Source organism: Chrysochloris asiatica, unplaced genomic scaffold, assembly GCF_000296735.1.
Source record: "Chrysochloris asiatica unplaced genomic scaffold, ChrAsi1.0 scaffold00313, whole genome shotgun sequence".
NCBI classification, from domain to species: Eukaryota; Metazoa; Chordata; class Mammalia; order Afrosoricida; family Chrysochloridae; genus Chrysochloris; species Chrysochloris asiatica.
In genome coordinates, this window is record NW_006408831.1 from 95467 (window position 1) to 116447 (window position 20981).

At 38.1% G+C, this 20981-nt stretch overlaps 1 protein-coding gene across 1 annotated transcript in view; it reads right to left on the reverse strand.

Annotated features, from left to right (window-relative positions):
• ZFYVE16 (zinc finger, FYVE domain containing 16) overlaps window positions 1-13363 on the reverse strand; it is a 58635-nt gene extending 45272 nt beyond the window's left edge. The window contains exons 1-6 of the mRNA XM_006875178.1: window positions 13276-13363; window positions 9789-12052; window positions 8822-8918; window positions 5207-5368; window positions 2542-2684; window positions 417-798 (exon numbers count right to left, since the gene is read on the reverse strand). Coding sequence (XP_006875240.1) covers window positions 417-798; window positions 2542-2684; window positions 5207-5368; window positions 8822-8918; window positions 9789-12052; window positions 13276-13345 — 3118 coding nt within the window. The 5' untranslated portion in view covers window positions 13346-13363. The remainder of the gene's footprint in view (window positions 1-416; window positions 799-2541; window positions 2685-5206; window positions 5369-8821; window positions 8919-9788; window positions 12053-13275) is intronic.
• Window positions 13364-20981: the final 7618 nt, after the last annotated feature.

A 20981-nucleotide genomic window follows, 5' to 3' on the forward strand; every position in this document is an offset into this window, starting at 1 on the left:
ACAATGAAAAAACAAATTTATAAATCCACCAATCCCTGGCTAAATTTTAAAAACAAACAAAGTTCATAAACTCAATTGACACCCTGGACAATTGGCATATACTTATTTTTACTCTATCTGTATAAAAATAATTTATACTGTAATACACATAAAACCAAAAACCAAACCGGCTGCTGTCAAGTCGATTGTGACTGAGAGTGACCTGACAGGATAGAGTAAAACCGCCTTGGAAGGCTTCCAGAGCTTCAGTCTATGGCAGCAGACTGCCACATCTTTCTCCTGTGGAGCAGCTGTTGAGTTTGAACTGCTGACCATTTAGCTAAGTCAAACTCTTAGCCACTGCACCACAAGGCTCATATTAAACCAACAAAATTTATGAGCACATTCTTTTTTTTGTTAAATAACTGCTTTCCTACCTGATCCAATTTCTCCAGATGGGACCAGAAGTGGTGGCAAGTTGTCCTCCTCATCATTAGGTAGAAGACTAATCTTATTGGAAACATACTTGTCAATACCACACAATAATTTATAATCTGAACTGCTGCCAATGGGTAAATTGTTGTTCACTACACCACCACCAACAGGACTAGATGGTTGCTTAATTTCTGCGAAAACATCATCTTCTAGCACAAAAGAACCAGAAGGAGGTAACTCTTCACTTCCTGTGTTTATAGGCAGTTTTTCCTTAGATGGATCCTGACAAATAGGATTTTGAACAATCTCATTTCTTGTAGAATCTTCTATCTCATTTGATTGTTCCACTGTAGAAGAATGGGCATAATCCTCTGTATTTACCATCTATAAAGTATAAATTTAAAAAAAATTAAAAATCATTTCCTATTTTGTTCAACTGTGAAATCTTGATCAAGAAAACCATACATACCTTTTAAATAAAAGTAAATAAAAACCAAAATGGGTTCAGAAAGTGTTTTAATGTACCATTTCCCAAGAAAAAGTTTACTTTCACTTCAGAAGAACAAGGTATTTTAGTTTTACAAGATGCTTGGGGAGGTATTAATGACTTTGAACTTATACACTGAAAAAATGAGGCAAGAAAATTTTCAGGATCTTGTACTGTATCATACAATATGCAAGGCAAGCTTAGTTCAATCCAAGGCTCTCTTTATGATAGTCAAAAAAGTCTGGGCAGGAAGCGGTACAGGGGGAGTAGTCAAGAGGCAGAGTGGTGGATATATTCCATAGTAGTAGCCACCTGGAATAAACTCCACATCAAGTCTGCGTCAATACAATTCCTTTCTTTTAGACTGGTCAAACCTGAATCAGCACTATATGAAAACCACTGTATGAACTCAAATAATATTTACTAACCTGTTTTGCACTTTCATTTTGCTAAAATATCAAGCCCTCAATCAACACAGGCCCTGGCTAGGAAACATGCCTTCAGTAATTATGGCTATTTGTAAAATCTAAAATCTCACTCATGAGTGCTTACTGACAAACAGCATTCAATTCTTTGGAATGCAAATTCCAATAGAGTAGGTACTTACACATCTTGTCTATTGTTATATACCTCAGCTCAACCAAGTGACTAACACAGACTGGGTATTCAATAAATGTTTTATGAATGAAAACATTGCTGATTCATGTATTCATTAATACTTGCCACTATGAGTATTTTGGTACATTATAATCAGAGTTTTTAGTGGACTGTGATCTTCCATTTTAACACCTAGCACATTTGTGTAAAGGCATACACAAAATGCCATCATCAGATAGATACTTCCCTGAATTTATAAAAATCACTAAACAAAAACATCTCAAATCCCAATTCCATTACCCTATCCCAATGGTTCTCAGAATGTGGTCTGGGGGCCCCTGGGTTCTCCAAGACACGTTCAGAGAGTCACTGAGAACTGTGGAACTTCTTTATAATTTAACCAAAACACATCACAAGGCTGAAGGTAGATGCAGATGTGAGACTCCATCTGTCTTTTATTAATCTAGACACTAAAGATACCAGTAAATATGTAAAACAATGCCACTGTTCTCACCAAGCTCCTTTGTTTTGAAAATTTTTATTTTTCATAAAAATTATATTTCTATTAACAATAATGAATTTACTTCATTTAAATTTTTTTTCTCAATTTTAAGTTAAATACAGCAATTAGCAATAGGTGGTGTTATCAAGTGTCAAGTTGGTTCCAACTCATAGCGACTGTGTTTTTGGTTTGGACCACCAACTGTGTAGTTAGCAGTCCAGTGCTTATCCTACAGTGCCACACCAGGACCCCTTTCACTAGATATATTTCACATAATCTACAGTTTTTGATTGCTCTAAGTTTGAAGAGAATAAAGGGCTCCTGAGACCCAAATGTTTGAGAACCACTGCCTTAAACTGACATTAAACTAGGTAAAATCTAAAATCTACTCACTACATCAATTCAGTTCTCATTTTTTATTTTTGCTTCTTGCTCAAAGAAAACGAAGGAGAAAAACAGGGACTCCAATATCAAATTATCACACAGGGAATTATCTACAAAATAAAATTTTATTAAATAGATCATTCTTCAGATTCCTTACCAAGGATATATCAGGTGAAAGAGCACTAAAGTCTTCAGGACATCTTTTACTTCCAGATGATAATTTTGTTGTATCTGCAACTTCACCATTGGGCAATATGCCATCTGCAAACCATACTCTCTTCTGTTCTCTGGAACAAAGTCCTAGAATCAGTTGGGAAAAGTAGTACATTTTAATCAGGAAATGTTTTCAGAAGCTTTTTAAAAATTGTCATGCTCTTGAGAGCATGTGGTCTGGTTCTGCAGCTCTCTTTAAGATACACTGTTCATGCAAACACTGTAGTTATTATATAAGGTTTCCAAGGAGCAGCTGGTGAGTTTGAACCACCATCCTTATGGTTCAAACAGACACTGAGGTCTATTGCTTTATTCTACAGCACCACATCAGGACTTCTACATACACATGGTAAGTAGAAAATTAACAGGTTGCTGTGAATGAATTGTCTGATTTTTTACTGCACAGAGGGGATAGGACTACAACTTGGAGGATGAACCTCCTCTTCCACCCAGAGTTGCAATCTTATTCAAGCCCCTCTTAGGGCTACAAAGTGCTAGAGATGGCTTTTTGTTATTCATCTACATTGTGGAGAAGTCTTTTTCTAATTCACAAAAAGACAACGTATTAGATCAGGCATGGCCCTGGGATTAAGGTACTCAGAAAAGCAGTGGACTAGAGAAATTATTCCTTAAAAACACTGGGGCAGGTTTAAAGCATCCCGGTGTGGCACTGTAGGATAAACATTAGACCGCAAGGTCAGTTTGAACCACAAGGTTGGCAGGTCCAACTCATCAGCTGCTCCTTGGAAACCCCATACAGGGTTGCTGTGAGTTCAAGCTGACTCAAAGGCACTTAATAACAACGAGGGGTAGGCTTCTGAGTGTGGAGTGGAGACGGAATGACTTTCGGTGCTAAAGAATAGGGGCAAAAAGCGTAGTAGACTGGAGAATGGCAGAGATACAAAGAAACACACATTCAAAGAAACTAGAGACATAAAAAAGTATCAAGGAAACAGAGGTAATTTCTTACTTTTGGTTTATTGACCTAACAAAAGAAGTGTAGCTTTTTTGCTCTCATAATGTGGATACTGAAATTGATTGTAGAACAGTATACCTTCTAGAAAATAATACGAGTCCTGGTATGGGACAACCATTGGACTGCCAACTGTGCTAACCACAAGGTCAGCAGTTCAAAACCACTAACCACTCTTGGAAACACTGAGTTAGAACCGACTTGATGGCACACAACAACATAACACTGAAAATTCAAAATCATATACATATTTTTATATTGTAAGTGGGGATATAAGTGATACTCTTAAAACTCAATAACTTAGGTTGCCAATATAACACAATCTAAATATTTTTTAAAGCAAATTTACTATCATCTAGAGCTACAATACACAGCTGATATAGTTAAACTCCTTATTTTAGTTGTAATAAATGGAAAATAGGCATTGAAAAGATAAAATGAAGTCCAAAACAATTGTCAGAAGATTCTGAATTTGCCTGTAACTGACATTTACAGTTTCTAGTATGTTAATACACTAATGTTGTTGCTGTTGTTGTTAAGTACCGTGGAGTCGGTTCCAACTCATAGTGACCCTGCACAGGGTTTCCGAGGCTGTAAATCTTAACAGGAACAGAAAGTCTCATCTCTCTCCCGTGGAACAGCTGGTAGTTTTGAACTGCCGACCTTGAGGTTAGCAGCCCAATTCGTAATCACTATGCTACCAGAGTGTATGTTTAAAAATGTACACCTGCTTTACTTAAGATCCTAAATTATGACAGGTATTAAGAAAAAGCAGAGAGCACAAAAAGAGTTCAAATTAGATTTTTAAGGAAGATGTGCCAGCTATTTACTTTCTCTCACACCCAAGGAATCCTGTTGTGGCGCTGTGGGTTAAAGCACCAGACTGTGAAGCCATCAGAACTGTGAGGTTGGCAGTTCAGGCTCACCAGTTGCTCCTTGGAAACCCTATACAGGGTCGCTATGTGTTGGAACTAACTCAACGGCACTTAACAACAACAATAAAACCCAAGTCCAGCTTTCAATACAATGCTCTTTGGTGCCTTGCTAGGGGTTCAGACACTACACTTCCCAGACTCCCTTTCTAGCTAGATCTTTTCAGGTTCTGACAATGGTGGGCTCTGGAGGGAGACTGGAAGGTGGGAAGAAGAGAGTCTTTCTGTTTCTAGTTCCTGCAGGGATCTTTGCAGAACAAGTAGCAGCAGACATAGCTGTGTGTCCCAAGATATTCAGGGTTCCTCACAACAACCCTAGAACGCTTCCTGTCATCGAAGCACTAACCCTACTACAGTCTCCCTGAGGACACCAGCATTTGCCACTCTGGCATGCACCAGCCATTTGATGCCAAGCTGTCATCCTCCATTTCTGAAAACCAAGAACCTGCTAATACCCTTGCACCAGGCCTTAGCAATACTGCTTCCCCCCTTTTGTTCTTTCAAGTCTAAGGGAGGTGGTAGTTGCTTCTTGCAGTTACTAATCTGTTACCTGAGCTCTTGCTTTCTGCTCTGCCAGCCTTCCAACATACATTTGTAACCTGTATTAAATCCCTTCTGATTTTTCCTTCCTAACAGACCTTGACCACACAATTTCTATTTTAATCATTCATCTTTGATTTAAGACAGTGTTTTCTTCTAGTTACCTTCAACACATGGTTGCTTCAGTACTGAGGTTGGTAAACCTGTAGGTGAAGTATTACTGGCTGTCTGGGTCTCCTGGAGAGCCGGGGCAGTGGCACAGTCATCAGAATGATTGGATTTAAGAGTAGAACCAGTTGGACTCATCATCCTTTCAAATGCCTGAGCTATGAAGAAGGAAACAAACCCAAATCTCTTATGTATACGAACTTTCAAAATAAATACTCTTATTTTCAAAGCCGTTGTTGTTGTTAGGTGCCATCGAGTCAGTACCGACTCATAGTGACCTTATACACAGCAGAACGAAACACTGTCTGATCCTGGGCCAAAGAAATAAATGACTAAGCAAGAAAAGAAATGGCACTTGGCAAAGACAGTGCTGTGAAACTAGCCTAGGCTTCAACTGTAGTTGGTACTCCACTGCAGTGTTGCTGTTATTACGTGCTGCCTAGTCAATTCTGACCCTCAGTGACCCTATCAGTATAACAGAACAAAACACTGCCCAATGCTGCACCATCTTCACAATCCTTGATGGTTTGAGTCTATTGGGTCTGGCTCACCAATTAGTTAATACTTAGCATATGTCTGATATTTACTACAGAAAATCTTGTTTACTAAGATTCTGGTTTTGCCCTTGTACCCCAAAAGCCTATTTCCAACATGGTTCAGTTATTCTTTTAAGACACAGATCATATCACATTCTCCCTCTGTTTAATATTCTTGTGTGGTTTCTCAACTGGAGTGAAAAGATTAGACTGTTACAAAACTCACCAACTCATTCCCAATCCAATGCTGTAGAGTTAATTCCTACTCATAGTGATCCAACAGGACAGAGTAGAACTGTCCCATAGGTTTCCAATATTTATGGAAGCAGACTGCCACATTGTTCTCCCATGAAGCCAGCTGGTAGATTCGAACCAGAGACCTTTTGAAGTTGAACACTTTAACCACTGTATCACCAGGGTTCAAATAATCTGCATTCCCACTCATACTACCTTTCTAGTTACCTGTTTGAACTCATGTTTAACTACAAGCCCACTTGCTCACTCTGATCCAGCCACCCAGATCCCTTGATCTTCAACATGTCAAGACCCCACTTAGCTTACAGTCTTTTGCTCTTATTCCCTCTACCTAGGCAGTTCATCCCACAGATATTCATATATTTTTTATCTCATACTTGTTCAAGTCTCTGCTCATATGCTGTATTATTGTACAACCCTACCCTAACCACTTTGGGAAAAATAGTACCTCTCTTGTCACAAACAAATCTGTTACTACCTCTCTTACATTGTTTTGTTTTCATTTAGGGTATTATCATCATCAAACCGTCTCTTTGCTCACCACCGTTCATCTTTCCCCACATTCAAAGGGAGCCTATTTTGTTCTCAGCTGGAGCTCCCGAACCTTTAGAAGCAGTGCCTGAATATTGCAACAGGAGTCTTCAGCAAAATTACATAAAACAGAACTGGTACCAGCTTCAACAGTTCTCCAAACCTCTCTGCTAAAATGCTCCCACTGCTAAAATTGTTTTCTTCCTCTAATGACACTGAAAAAGACAGCACTCTCATGAAATGGCTTTCACTAGCCAAATGCAATCCAAACATGTTTCTCTGGGGATTTCCAACTTGCCCCAAACTCCCTAATGGTACTCATATGGGTGTTTGCTTGAAACTCATGCATTTTCAGCACAACTTCTTTATTATCCACAATCTTTATTCAAACTATCTCTTTCTACCATTCTTTTGTGGACGGTGTCTCACAAATTTTAAACCATCTATCTCCTCCTATTAGGAGCTCTGGTAGCGTAGTGGTTACGAATCGGGCTGCGAACCTTCAGGTCAGCGGTTTGAAACTACCAGCTGCTCCGCGGGAGAAAGATGAGGCTTTCTACTCCCGTAAAGATTTACACCCTCGGAAACCCTGTACAGGGTCGCTATGGGTCGAAACCGACTCGACGGCACTTAACAACAACAACAACATCTCCTCCTATTAAAAGGACACTTGTTCTTATACTATTTTAAACCCTAAAGTTAATGTTAAACTAACCTTTATTTCTATTTCCTTGTGGTATATAAATTCATGATAAACAGTACCATCAATGTTTATCATGATGTTTGTTCAGTGCCATCAAGTCAGTTTCAACTCATAATGATTCTGTATAGGGTTTCCTAGGTTGTAAATCTTTGTGAGAACAGAAAGCCTCTTCTTTCTCCCTTGGAGCTGCCAGTGGGCTTGAACCACCAATGTGGTTTGCAGTCCAATGCTATATAAAACAGATAACTAAATAAATTTGTTCTAAAACATTTTCTCTGTTTAACCAAAGCTTGATTAGTATCCTCCTGAGGCTTTTTAGTGACTTTACCTTCTCCCATTCTCAGTTCTGACAATCAATATATTTCTCAAAATCCAAACTGCTAACTGAAAAAATGCTTCAAATCTTCATAGCTTCTTTTGTTTTTTGCTATTTTAAAAGTGAAGAGAAGATTATGTGGGAGCTTGTTCTAATATTTCTGAATTATTTAGCAGGCTGATTTGGCTAACAAGCACCAGCAGTTGTCTTGGGGGTTATTAAAACCCCACAGGAAAAACAGAACTATATGCACTCAAACTAACTTCACCATAAACAATGATGAAAATATGGAAAGATTTTGACACTCTATACTCCAGAGCAGAGGTCAACAACGCAGAGCAGAGGTCAACAACAAAGAGTAAAGCAGCTTACCTCAGACTAACAGACTCACATCTGAGCTTTTTGGAGAACTGCTGAAAAAATTTATCTTCATTCAAAAGAAAAAAAAAAAAATTATCATCAAGTATTTATTCTCCCAGCTAACTAACAGGAAGCAGTACCTGAGCTAGTGCAAAGTATTATTTGCTGGAAATTAAACTGTCAACAAATTTTAGAAAATGCCAAGTAGTACTTAAAAGAACACAAACTGTATTGGGAGCAGGGGGGAGGCAGGAGGGAACGCATACATAACACAAAACTGAGAAAATTCAAATAGGACCACCAATAAGATTGCTAATCATGGCAGCTAGCCAGGGAGCCAGAAAACCAATGGAAATGCACACACACAAAATTCTAAAGTTGTGGAGGGATAAAAATGTGCAAATCATGTGATACTCCTATGAACTTATCCATCTATAAAATTATAAATACTTTTATGCAATCATTTATTCTCATTTTAGGCTGTTATTTATTTAGATGGCTATTTCTGAAGGGTGGGAACTATGATCCTGCTTTATGCTATCAATATATATAAAAAAATACTATTTATTGGTAGGCATTCTATAAAAATTATGAGTAGATGATAAGGATGACAGTGATGATGACAAAAACAAATAGGCGGATGAAATGCAGCATTTAGGGACTTGGTACCTGTTAAAAGTTAATGAACTGCCACTCCAGAAACTGAATGCCTCCTTTCCAGACTGGTAGTATTAATTGTGAGAGTGGAACAAAAAGAAGAGAAACCAAGGCTTGGGATGTCCCACCTAAGCCAGATAAGTCAACACTAGGTCCTTGCCTTAAGAAAATAAAGAAGTTTATCTTTGTCACAATCCGATTTTTTTAAAAGGTAATTCAATTGCTGGAAGAAAATGATCAGGTTAATACTCACCTTTACTAATAGTCTCATAGCAGACTACACATACTCTTGCTTCCTTTTCTAGGTACTGTAGTTTACATTTTCTATTACAACAGACACCACAAAAAACCTATTTAAAAACAAACAAACAAATTCGTTTTTATTTTAAACATACTTATTCTTACTAGAGGTGGGAGAGAGGAGGGAAGGGGAGAGGAGCCAGTCCCAAAGTAACCAAATATCATTTTAATCTATAAAAAAAATAATTAATTTCCATAAGTTGGGGTAGTTTTGTTTTTTTACTTAAGCAAGGTTTCTGCAATTTCAAATTGTATTTCTAACAAGGAGAATTCCTCTAAATCATTTGTGTTGGTTTGAAAAGGGAACAAAAACTTTTAAGTTCGTAATTCTAAAACTTCCTGCGCTTCTTTCAAATATTTGAAAATAGAATGTTGTGTTTCTCTGAGAGAGCAGGGCTGATTTGAAACCAACATCTTACTTAAAAATGCTGACTAAAGATACAGTATTATTTCTAGAGCTTATCCGTCAGAGGTTACAGACAGGTCAGTCAAAGCACTGATGAGGTGAGCATCAGTATACTTGTGCAGGCCTATTTGCTTTTCAGTGTTTTCTGGGACAACGAATGCAACACTAGATGCCATGTGTGGTCTTGAAAATATGTACTAGAGGACAAAGAGGTCTGAGTTTGGAACATCTGATGTGTCACTGTTACAGTTATGGACACGTATTTTTTATATTTCACAAAAATGAGTAATTAACTAAGTTTCCAGCATGTAGTAATACCCATTAGAATGGGATATTTATTCAATCACCATGCAATTTGTAAAACAACAATGCTTTATATATTTTTGACTATAGGGAGAGAAAACATTCTTGTTAAACTACTGGGATTATTTTATCATCTTGTTAATCAGTTTTGTTAGATTTCACTGAAATGTTCTGAAAAAATAAAAATACTTAAAAGATTTTCATAACTTACTTTCCCACATGCTCTGCAGTGGTGTCGCCGTTTTGTAAAAGTAAATTTGACTTGGCAGTTCATACAGTTTGGCGCTTCGGAATCAGGAACCCAAGGAGGCTGCTTCTGTCCCAAAACCGAGACTTCTTTGCAAGGTTTTTCGGGTAGAGATCCTTCGCTTGCAGTTACAAAACTGGATCCCACCTCGAAATTGCTTTCTATATCAATGTAATTAGAGTTGAAGTTAGCCTGAGACTCAGCAACAGGATCTGTAGTATTCGTGCTTGAGGCAATGGTACTGGTCTCACTTGCTTCACTTCCGGGTATATTTGGTACATCTGGTTTATTCAGTTCCTTGGAATTCTTTGCTCTGGGTGGAAGGCTAAACAGCTGCTTAGGTCTGGCTCCACCAAAATGAACAGACTGATTATTAATATCAGAGGTTGGTAATGCATTTGCAATCTCAGACTTACTGTTAGACACCCCTTGTTCAACTGGAATTGTGCTATTTTCCCCTAAAGGAAGGCTGCCATTTTCTGCTGTATTCTGTTTATCAACTGTTCCACAAATCAAATTACTACCCGGACTTTCCACAGCAATGCCTGCTTCAGCACTGAGATACGCATTGTTGATACTTCCATCATCTAGGCCTTTCATATCCATCTGATTCATTTGAGAGTTTGGGTCATCTACATTTTTTTCAGAAGACTTTACAGTAGTGGTCTTAAGATACTGTTTGGTCAGAAAGGCATCAAGTTCAGCATCACTAATGAGTGTGCTGCTTCTCATGCCTTCATCAATGTTGAAGTAATCTAAGTCTTGCCCGTTGCCATTATTGGCTGAAAAAGTAAGACCCTCACAATGATCAGGAGGCTCTGCAGCATGAGCACCAGAAAGCTCCAATGCAGATTCTGCAGCCGTATAAGAACTGCTGCTATCAGGGTAAGTCAGAGATTCCACTCGGGTTATGGTTCGGTCAGTATCTACCTTTCCATCTCCTATTTTCTCAACTAACGGCTGAAGAAGTAGGTTTTTACATTTTTCCTGTTTCAAAAGATTGGTCTCCTTAAGTGGTTCTCCACCTAGAGTAACATTCTTCTGTATTTCTCCAGGCATGGTTACTGCATCTTGTACATTCTGTTCGTTCTGTGGTAAACAATCACCATATGCTTTACTTTCAATGAACGATTCATTCAAAGACCCAGATACTGGAAGACACGACAATGAGGCTTGTATATCCTCACTTGAAACATGTACAGTAGAAGAGGAATCTTGGAGTACATCACTATTGTTTTTAATGTCTGAATTTCTTGAGTTTTCTTTTACAGATTGTTTTATAAATAAAGCAGTCTTATTTTCCTGGAGGGAAAAGTCAGGTAATCTGAAATTTTCATTTCCTGAATTAGAATTATTTAAACAAAATCCATCAGCAGTTTTTGGAAGACTGCAAGACAAAGCACTTGTGCTGTCTCCTTTTAAATGTTTAGTGGCAGCTATGACTGCCACATCTCCCTCCTCTTTCATGGAGCACCCATCATCCTTTAATAACTCACAAGGCTGGTTCTTAAGTTCTAGGTTGTCTTTGGCATTACACATTTTGGAACTCTGTTGAGTCACATCAGATGGCATGTTAGAATCAATTGGTTCTAACTGAGTAGAGATCTTTTTATCTTTCACATTTTCTGTTTCTTTGTGATTACATGAATCTGAAAGTGCTGTGTCCATTTTTATACCCAATTCTTTGGTTCCACAGATTTCTCTACTTTGTGATTCAGAGTTGACATCATTCTTTTCCACTGTGACAGTATCACTACCATGATCTGTTGAAGAAACACAAAAAGTATCTGACACTAAAGATAAATCCAACCCAATCAAAGAATTGACACTAGACTTTAAATCATCTGGCAACAATTTTTTACTATCTTCTTCACTATTAGTTGCATGAACTAAATTAGCCATGTCACTTATCAGATCACATACAGGTTTACTACATCGTCCCATATATAAAGGCTTGATTTCATCTGAAGTACCATTATCCACAGAAGAAAGAAGATCAAGTCCTGTAACATTTTTTTCATTTTGTATACAAGTTAGTCCCTCAAGTGTTTTTTCATTCAAGGAAATCTGATTTGTCTCATAACACGTTTCTGATGAGGCAAAATTATTGGTGCACTGTTGATCCTTTGGTAGAAGTGAAATTAGCTGTGAGGAAGCCAACTCTGAGGAAACTGAACAGTGATTGGAATCATATACAGTTTGTTCATCTTGTAAATAATCTTGCTCATCTAATTAAAAGAGAGACACAACATTATTCAACAAAATAAAATGAGACTGCAACAAAATAAAAATTAATATGATGTGAAGTTCCTAAGACTTCAAAACTAAATAAATTCTTCTTTAGACCATAAACATATTGCCCCTTTGTAAATTAGTAATAACTTCCAAAACTATTTTAATTTGGCTTTAAGATACTTTCTGCTTTTCACTTTTGAATATACCAAAACCCACTGCCATCAAGTAGCTTCTGACTCATAAAGACCCTGTAAGATAGAGTAGAACTGTTCCTGAGGGTTTCTGAGACTGAAAATATTTACAAGAGCAGACAGCCTCATCTTTCTTCCACAAAGAAGCTGGTGGGTTTGAACAGCTGACCTTGCAGTTCGCAGCCCAATGCCTAACCGACAGCACCACCAGGGTTCCTTCCTTTTAAATTAGGTGGTGAGGGTAGTGGTTGTGCACTGTCAAGTTGGTTCCAATTCATAGTGACCCTGGTTAGGGTTTCTGAGGCTGTAATGAATCCCCTTTCTCCTGTGGAGCAACTGGTAGATTTCAACTGCTGACCTTGTGGATATCAGCCTAGCTCATAATTCACTACACTACCAGGGCTCCTTTCTCTCAAATATGCTGTTTTTGTTAAGTGCCATTGAGTAGGATCTGAATCATAGAGATCCAGTATAGGGTTTCTGAGGAGCAGCGGGTGGAACTGAATCACCAACCTTGCAGTTCAAACTGATCTTGTGGTCCAGTTCTTATCCTACAGTACAACATAAGGACTCCCTTTTAAAAATAGATGTCATAAAATGGTAGGAATTACACTCACTAACTCAGCTGCATCATAAAAAGTAGATTAAGGAATTGCTGAAAAATAATCTAACTTTCTTGTTCAACTCTACAGAACACTAGTCCTCATTTTTAACATAAGGAAAAGTCATTGATGGCATTTTAACAGCAACAACAATAGTGATGGGACAGCACTTTACACAGAACTCTCAAGTTGCTTTTAGCTTGTTCATATGTTGATTTTAAAGACCTTTCTTTTATCTAAACTTGTACCTACAGAGAAACTTCTAGTTTCCTTATTTCTATTTCTGGGTTTTTGTTCCATTCAGTTTAAACTATTATAATGAAAATGAACTTTTTATAAAAAATCACAATGTGGTAAGACACAAATGAGTTCTCCATACCTGAGTGAACTGAACCACAGTGGGAAAAATAAAAATTAACAAACCTGGGTTCTGTTCAAAATCGTCAAGGAGTTTGTCCAGGTCACTCACTGCTGCTTTAAAATAATTATCCATCCTACCTGAAGATTCAGTCACAATTTAACTTGTTTGTCTAGAAAATAAAAAGAGTAATATTTAATTATTTAACACATGTTGTTGTTGTTGTTAAGTGCCGTCGAGTCGGTTTCGACCCACTGCAACCCTGTACAGGGTTTCCAAGGGTGTAAATCTTTATGGTAGTAGAAAGCCTGATCTTTCTCCCGCGGAGCAGCTGGTAGTTTCGAACCGCTGACCTTTATGATATCTATCAAATGTTAAGAAATATAGTCAGGGAAGAGACAATACTAAAATTAAGAACTCTGTTTTGATACATCTATAATTTACTAGAAGAAATTGCCTTTTTATATACACACAAAAATGGCATGAAAAACTCACAGGATAACAATTACATAAACAATCAGAACTGTTAAAATCTTATCTAAATAATTCATGGGTCAAAGAACGGAAAGTTAAGATACTTATCAATACTACATATAAAACACACTACATACAAATAAAACAATGCATATAAGAACCTGTGGCAGGACAGTTTGGGTGCTAGGGAGGGGGGCAATACACAAGAAGGGAGAGGGGAATGGAAGAACAAAGCAAATGGGAAAACAATTAGGCAGGTTTCCATGGGCTAAGTGGGACAGAGGTAAATAATGATGTATGCACAAACTTGGAACAACAGGGCTCTGGGATACAGGGATGAGACATGGTTGGAATGGGCAAAAGGGGGGAAATAATGTTAAGATGCTTGGCTGTCTTTTGAATCTTGGTTTTCATAACGTACCATTATAAAACAGATACTTGAGGGGGAGAGAAAAGAATAGGCAGAAATATCACCATAGAAAGCTTTTAAGTCTGTCTTCTGCCTATAACTGATTGGAATATCTAAAATGTGGCAACAACATGCCCAGTGAAGAAGGCTTCCTGTGGAGCCTCTGAATTACATAAGACTACAGGTGGAATCCTGAACCCCACCCAGAATCTTCTGAGGTGGAAAATTTCTACTTGAAAGGACAAGCAGACCAACCTGGAGTGGCTAGAAGAACAGAAGATGCCTCTTAAAAGAAAGACCAACAGGAAAAACACAAAATAATATACGCAGTTACGATTGATTACTACAAGAACAAGAAAGTTGCTCACCCAGGAGACATCACAGCAAGTGATCGGGTCCCCTCAGGGTAAACCCCCTTCCAAGACTAAGACTCGATGGGAACACATGCTCTGATTGGTGACCACGTTCCTCACTGATAAAGGGAAGTGAGGGAAACACAGCAATGAAGCTGTGAGCTAAGCCCTACAACGTTCAATAGACTCCTGTGAACCCGGGTGGAGACCTGGTTGGCCAGCAGTGTGGCAAAGCCTGGGGACTCTTGGGCCTAGAGTCAGTGACATAGCCACAGAGGACTAGACTAGAGAGTGATGTCTCTAGCTGATAAGAAGAGAGGGCATATGCACAAGAACACCCACACCTGCAGATAATACCCACTTGACCTGGCTTCAATGACTGGATGATCAGAGCTCAACTAGAAGAAAGAAAAAAAAGAGTAATCTGATACAATTTGATGAACTTGACTTACACCTATGGATGCAATAGCTCAAAAGAGGGAACAAATCTTTACAGCGAGGATCATTCCCACACCCTCTATACACAGAGTAGACAGGGATGGGTAACTTGGACATTGGCTACCCAAAATGGGAGGGGCTACAAAGGCAAGAAGCGACTGGCTTACAAGCTTTCAAGAGGGAGCCTAGATCCAGAGGGCACAGAGGAATGTAGAATCTCCACTGACTAGTATCCAATCTGTCTGGGCGGGGCTCATGAAAGGAGATGGGGATAGGTCTCTTGTGGCACAATAATGAATAATTGTTATCAGGACTGACTGTGAGGGTTGGAAATGTAAAGGTAGACGTTTTGTAGCAAGGAGGGGAGTGATTGACTTTGCAGTCCAGGAGCAGAGGTCCCTGGAACCATCAAGGAGAAGAGTGGAGTGCGGGACCCTATTCAGAGAAACAGTGACGCCAGAGATTGAGGCAGAGACGATGACGTGGAGCAATGGACTGACTGGGGACTCTAAACCCAGAGAGGTAGAGGGGCTGTATGCTGACGACTCGGGGGCAGGCTTGCAGCGTATACCATTTGGCTGGCTGGTGATGCATGGAGGGGATTTTAAATACAACAATGAAACAATATATGATACGGTGAATATAAAGCTAATGCTCTCCCATGTAAACTATCACATAATTCACAATAAAACATTAAAAAAGAACCTGTGGCATTGAGCAAAACTAGTGTTTCAAGGCATGCTTAAAGTCCTACTAAAACCAGGCTTTGAACCCCAAAGATACAGCAGTCAGAAAGGAAAGAACACTATCAAAGGAACAATTCTGGGAACAGATTTAAAACTAACAATGGAAGCCAAAAAACAAAGGAACAACATATTCAAAGAATTGAAAGGAAATAGCAACATTTATTCAGGAGAACAAATTTTCAAGAATTAGAGTGGAAAAAATAAATTTTCAGATAAACACGGAAAGTTTATTCTACAAAGAATTTACAAGAACTTCTAAAGAGTGTACTTTAAAAGAAAAAAATGACCCCAAAGGAACATATGAGGGAAAGGAGATCACAGTAATAAAAGAAGCATGTAGATAAATCTAAATACACATATATATTTTAAAAACAATAATACTGCATTTATGAAGTTAATAAAATTTTGAGTAAAACAGACTTCAATAGTAGATAAATTGGTAGAATGGTAGTAGATACTAAAACTGTTCTAAGAAGCTACTAAAGTAATAAAGTGAGTTAAGCAGAATGGCAGGGTAGGAGATCAGTACGCAACAATCAATCAGTAATAAACATTCTAAAAGGAAAGGAACCAATTCTATTAATAGAATATAAACAATAAAATATCTAGGAATACATTTAATCAGGGAGGTAAAAGACTTGTACACTGAAAACTAAAACACTATCGAAAGAAACGAAAGCCTAAGTAAATGGAAAGACATTCTGTTTATGAAATGGAAGACTTGACAGCAACAAGAAGGCAATACCAAAGTAACCTAAAGATTCAATGCAATCCCTATAAAAACTCCAAATCTTTTTGCAGAAATGGAAAAGCCAAGCCCCAAGTTCAAATGGAATTGCAAGAGGTGCCAAATAATCAGAGCCATCTTGAAAAAGAACGAAGTATGAGAGCTCAAATAAACATACTACAAAGCAAACCCATTTCCATAGTCATTTCAACTCATGGTGACACACTATGTTTTAGAGTAGAACTGTTCCACACAGCTTTCTTAGTTATAATCTTTACAGAAGCAAATAGATTGGAATGTCTTTCTTCCATGGTATCTCTCTCAGTGGTTTCAAACCACCAACCATGAAGATAGCAGTTGAGTGCAAACCTTTTGTACTACCCAGAGATCTCAAAATAGTCTTGTATTTTTATACTGGCAGACAAACAAAAAGTTCATGAAAAAAATGGAACTGAAAGACAAAAATGAAAAACAAAAACAATTTCTCAACGTAAGTATCAAGTTCATGATACTTTTGAAAAGTGATGATATCACCCATTTAGTCCATCCCTAAAGAATTGAAGGCCCTAGGAATTTAACCGTGTTGGTGTAGTCTTTTATACATCATTAAGTGAATAAAAATGGATGCTCTTTAAAGAGTTTTTGTGATTAGGAAACAAAAAAGGCAGAACGAGTCAAATCAGGACTGGGAGGTGGATGTCTAATAATTTCCCATCAAAACTCTCACAAAACTGCCCTTGTTGGACGAGAAGAATAAGCAAGAGCACTGTTGTGGTAGAAGATGACGCTGGTAATGTTTTTCCAGGTATTTTTCTATATAGATGTGGTTAACTTTCTCAAAACACTCTCACAATAAGCACATGATATCATTCTTTGGTCCTCTAGAAAGTAAACAAAAGACCTTGAACATACCCCCAAATGGCTGTCATGACCTTTGCTCTTTACCAATCTACTTTTGCTTTGACTGCCATTGCTTAGATTGTGTGCGTCTTCTAAATTGTACAGGTAAAGCCATGTTTCATTTCCAGTTACAATTCTTTGAAGAAATGCTCTGGATCTTGACTCTACTGTTTTCACTGAAAGCTCTGCTCATATCTGCAGTTGATCTTTTAGCACTCATCGAGCAGAACGTTTACTCAACTTTTTCAGTTAGAATCATGTAAGCTGAACCATCTGAGATGTCTATGATGTTGGCTATGGCTTGTGCCGTTAACCGTCTGTCCTCTTCCATTAGGGCATGAACAAGATTAATTTTTTCCAGGCAATCTGATGTTGATGGTTGCAGGCTTCATTTTTAACACCATCTTGTCCCTTCTTAAAACAAATTATCCTTATAAATTTGATGCTTGTTTTTGCTTCAATTTTAGCAGAATTCATGTTGCTCTGATAGGGATTCTTTTCAAACTGATGTCTTATCCTTCTTAGTGCTTCAAACTAAGTCCTGTTCAGACAGGTTATAACAAGTTAGTACGTGAGTTTCTTTGGGTGCAAAAAATGCTTTTGAAATTCATATAAAGTGTTTTTCTCATTAATTTTTTGAAGACCCCTCATATACACTGAAAAGCATCAACTAAGTAAGTGGATGTCGTATGGTGGAAGTGGAAGGTTATAGAAATGTGAGGGGAGGAGGCTAGGATGATCCAAGTAGTAATGGGTTATTGTTGGAGCCATCAGTGTAAACTTATTGTTTAGTTTAACATGGATAGATACATACAGAAATATTTATAGAAATGAGCATATACACAGATCGTATTTTTAAGTGCTGTTGAGTCTGTTCCAACTCATAGCTACCCTGTATAGAGCTTCTAAGAAGCGGCTAGTGAGTTTGAACTGTCAACCTGTGGTTAGCAGTCTAGTGCTAATTCTACAGCCCATGACACCAGGACTCCATACACAGATTACCATATATAATATATACCTTCTTGTTCCATCAACTGAGAAGGCCTATAGAAGCAACAATACCCAGAGACAATAACCATAAATAGCACCTATATCTTGGTTCCTAATACCATTCTCCAATAAAAGGAACCAGTGCTACTTGGAGAAGTGGTTGATTCTAGAACTGGGGCAGGAGGCATGCATGACGAACGTGGAGCATCCTGTAATTCCTTAAAGAAAGTAAGTCTTCACATATGCACACACATACACAGATGGGGATATATCAAAGGAATACAGGAGCCAACCGAAAAAGCTCCCAATTATTAAAGTTGAAACAATTTTAGCAATCAAATGTTGTTAAGTACTGTCGAATTGGTTCCAACTCATACGACTCTATATAGGGTTTCCAAGGAGTGGATGGTGAGTTTGAACTGACAACCTTGTAGTTCAAACAGACCTTGTGGTCCAGTGCTTCATCTGACAGCACCAGACCAGGAATCCAGCAATAAAATAAATAGCCCGATAGTATAAAATAATAATGATTACAACAGAGATTGAAGCTGTCAAAGACTTCATTTTGCCTGGAACTACTATCAACACTCAGGGAAGCAGCAGTCAAGAAATAAACGACATATTGCATTAGGCTAATCTGTTTCATATGCCTTTTCAAAGCGTTCTAGAGCAGGGATTTAAGTTTGACAACTAACATGTGTCTGACCTAAGTAAGTCATGGTATTTTCAATAGTCTCATATCCATATGAAAGTCTGACAATGACTAAGGAAGACCGGAGAAGAACTGGTTCATTTGAGTTATAGTGCTGGAGAAGAATATTAAAAGTACCATGGACTGCCAGAACAAAAAATCTGAATAGGAAGAAGTACAGCCAGAATTCTACTTAGAAGCCAAGATGGTGCTTTATCTCTCATACTTTGAGCATATTATCAAGAGGGCCCAGTACCTGGAGAAGAACATTATGCTTGGTAGAGTGGCGAGTTAGCGATAAAGAGGAAAACCTCCATGGAGATGGAATGGCAAAGTGACAACAGTAACAAGCTCACGCATAACAACTGTGAGGATAGCACAGGGCTAGGCAGTGTTTTCTTCTGCTGTGCATAGGGTTGCTATGGACCAGAAAAAACTCAACAGCACCTAAAGACAACAGCAGCAGAGATAATAACCGAATAAACAATACATGTAGAATCAAATCTCCCACCTAGAAGAATTCGAAATAATTAGGTAGATACTTTGGCATTAGGGCAGTGGAAAAAAAGTACTCACATTTTAAGTACGGGCTGTACACAGTGTTTACTTTTTCCAAAGAATACAATAAAGAAAGTAAAGAAAAAATTTAAAAAGTAACTTTACAGTGGTAAGACCTGACGCTACCCCAAGCTAGGTGATCAATGCTAAAATCAACAGCAATAAGTCATGTTGAGAGTATGATTATGTTGAGAATAGCATTGTATCTGTCTTTTTTCCAAAAAACATATTGCCTGTTCTAATCATGAGAAAAGCATCAGACAAATTTCAATTGACTTTCTACAAAATACCTGGCAATTAATCCTAAAAATGATCAAAGGCATCAAAAACAATGAAAGTCAGAGAAGCTGCCAAAAATAAGGAGAGTTATCATCTGAAGAACAGATTTGATACATTAAACACTAAAGACCAAAGACAAGAAGAGTTGCGGGATGACATCAAGAACATCATACAGTAAGAAAGCAAAAAGTCATTGAGAAGACAAGAAAGAAGGAAAAGGTAAAATGATGTCAGAAGAGACACTGAAACTTGCTCTCCTGCTGGTATTTACAATACTGGTGGCATAGCTTTCAGAATCACAGCAACTCACAAGCCACCAAAGTATGACAAACTGACAGATGAGTGGTGGTAATACAGAAACCTTTACTAAAGGTAATACGGAAATGGCTGCAAGCATACATTGACAGAGAACTTCCAGAGGTTCAAGCCAGATTCAGAAGAGGCCGTGGAATGAAGGATATCATTGCTGCTGTCTAATGGATCTTGGCTGAAAACAAAGAATATCAGAAAGATGTTTACCTGTGCTTTATTGACTATGCAAAGGCTTTTGATTGTGTGGATATGACAAGCTATAGACAACATTGCGAAGTATGAGTATTCCAGAACACTTAATTGTGCTCATGAGGAATCTGTACCTGGACCAAGAAGCAGTTGTTTGAAAAGAACATGGGAACACTGAATGGTTTAAAATTAAAAAAGGTGGGCGACAAGGATGTATTCTTTCACCATACTTATTCAACCTGCATGCTGAGCAAATCATCTGAAAAGCTGGGTTCTATGAAGAAAAGTGTGGTATCAGGATTGGAGGACAACTCATTAACAACCTGCGATATGCAGATGATACAACCTTGCTTGCTGAAAGTGAAGAGGACTTAAAGCATTTACTGATGAAGATCAAAGAGCACTGCCTTCGGTATGGATTACATCTCAATGTCAAGAAAACAAAAATCCTCACCATTGGACCCATAAACAACTTTCTTATCAATGGAGAAAAGACTGAAGTTGTCAAGGACTTCATTTGTCTTGGATCAACTATCAACACTCACAGAAGCAGCAGTCAAGAAATCAAACAACATACTGCATTAGGCAAATCTGCTGCACAAGACCTTTTTAAAGTGTTGAGGAACAAAGATGTCAGCTTGAGGACTAAGGTGCGTGTGACCTAAGTCATGGTTATTTTCAATAACCTCATATGCATGCGAAAAC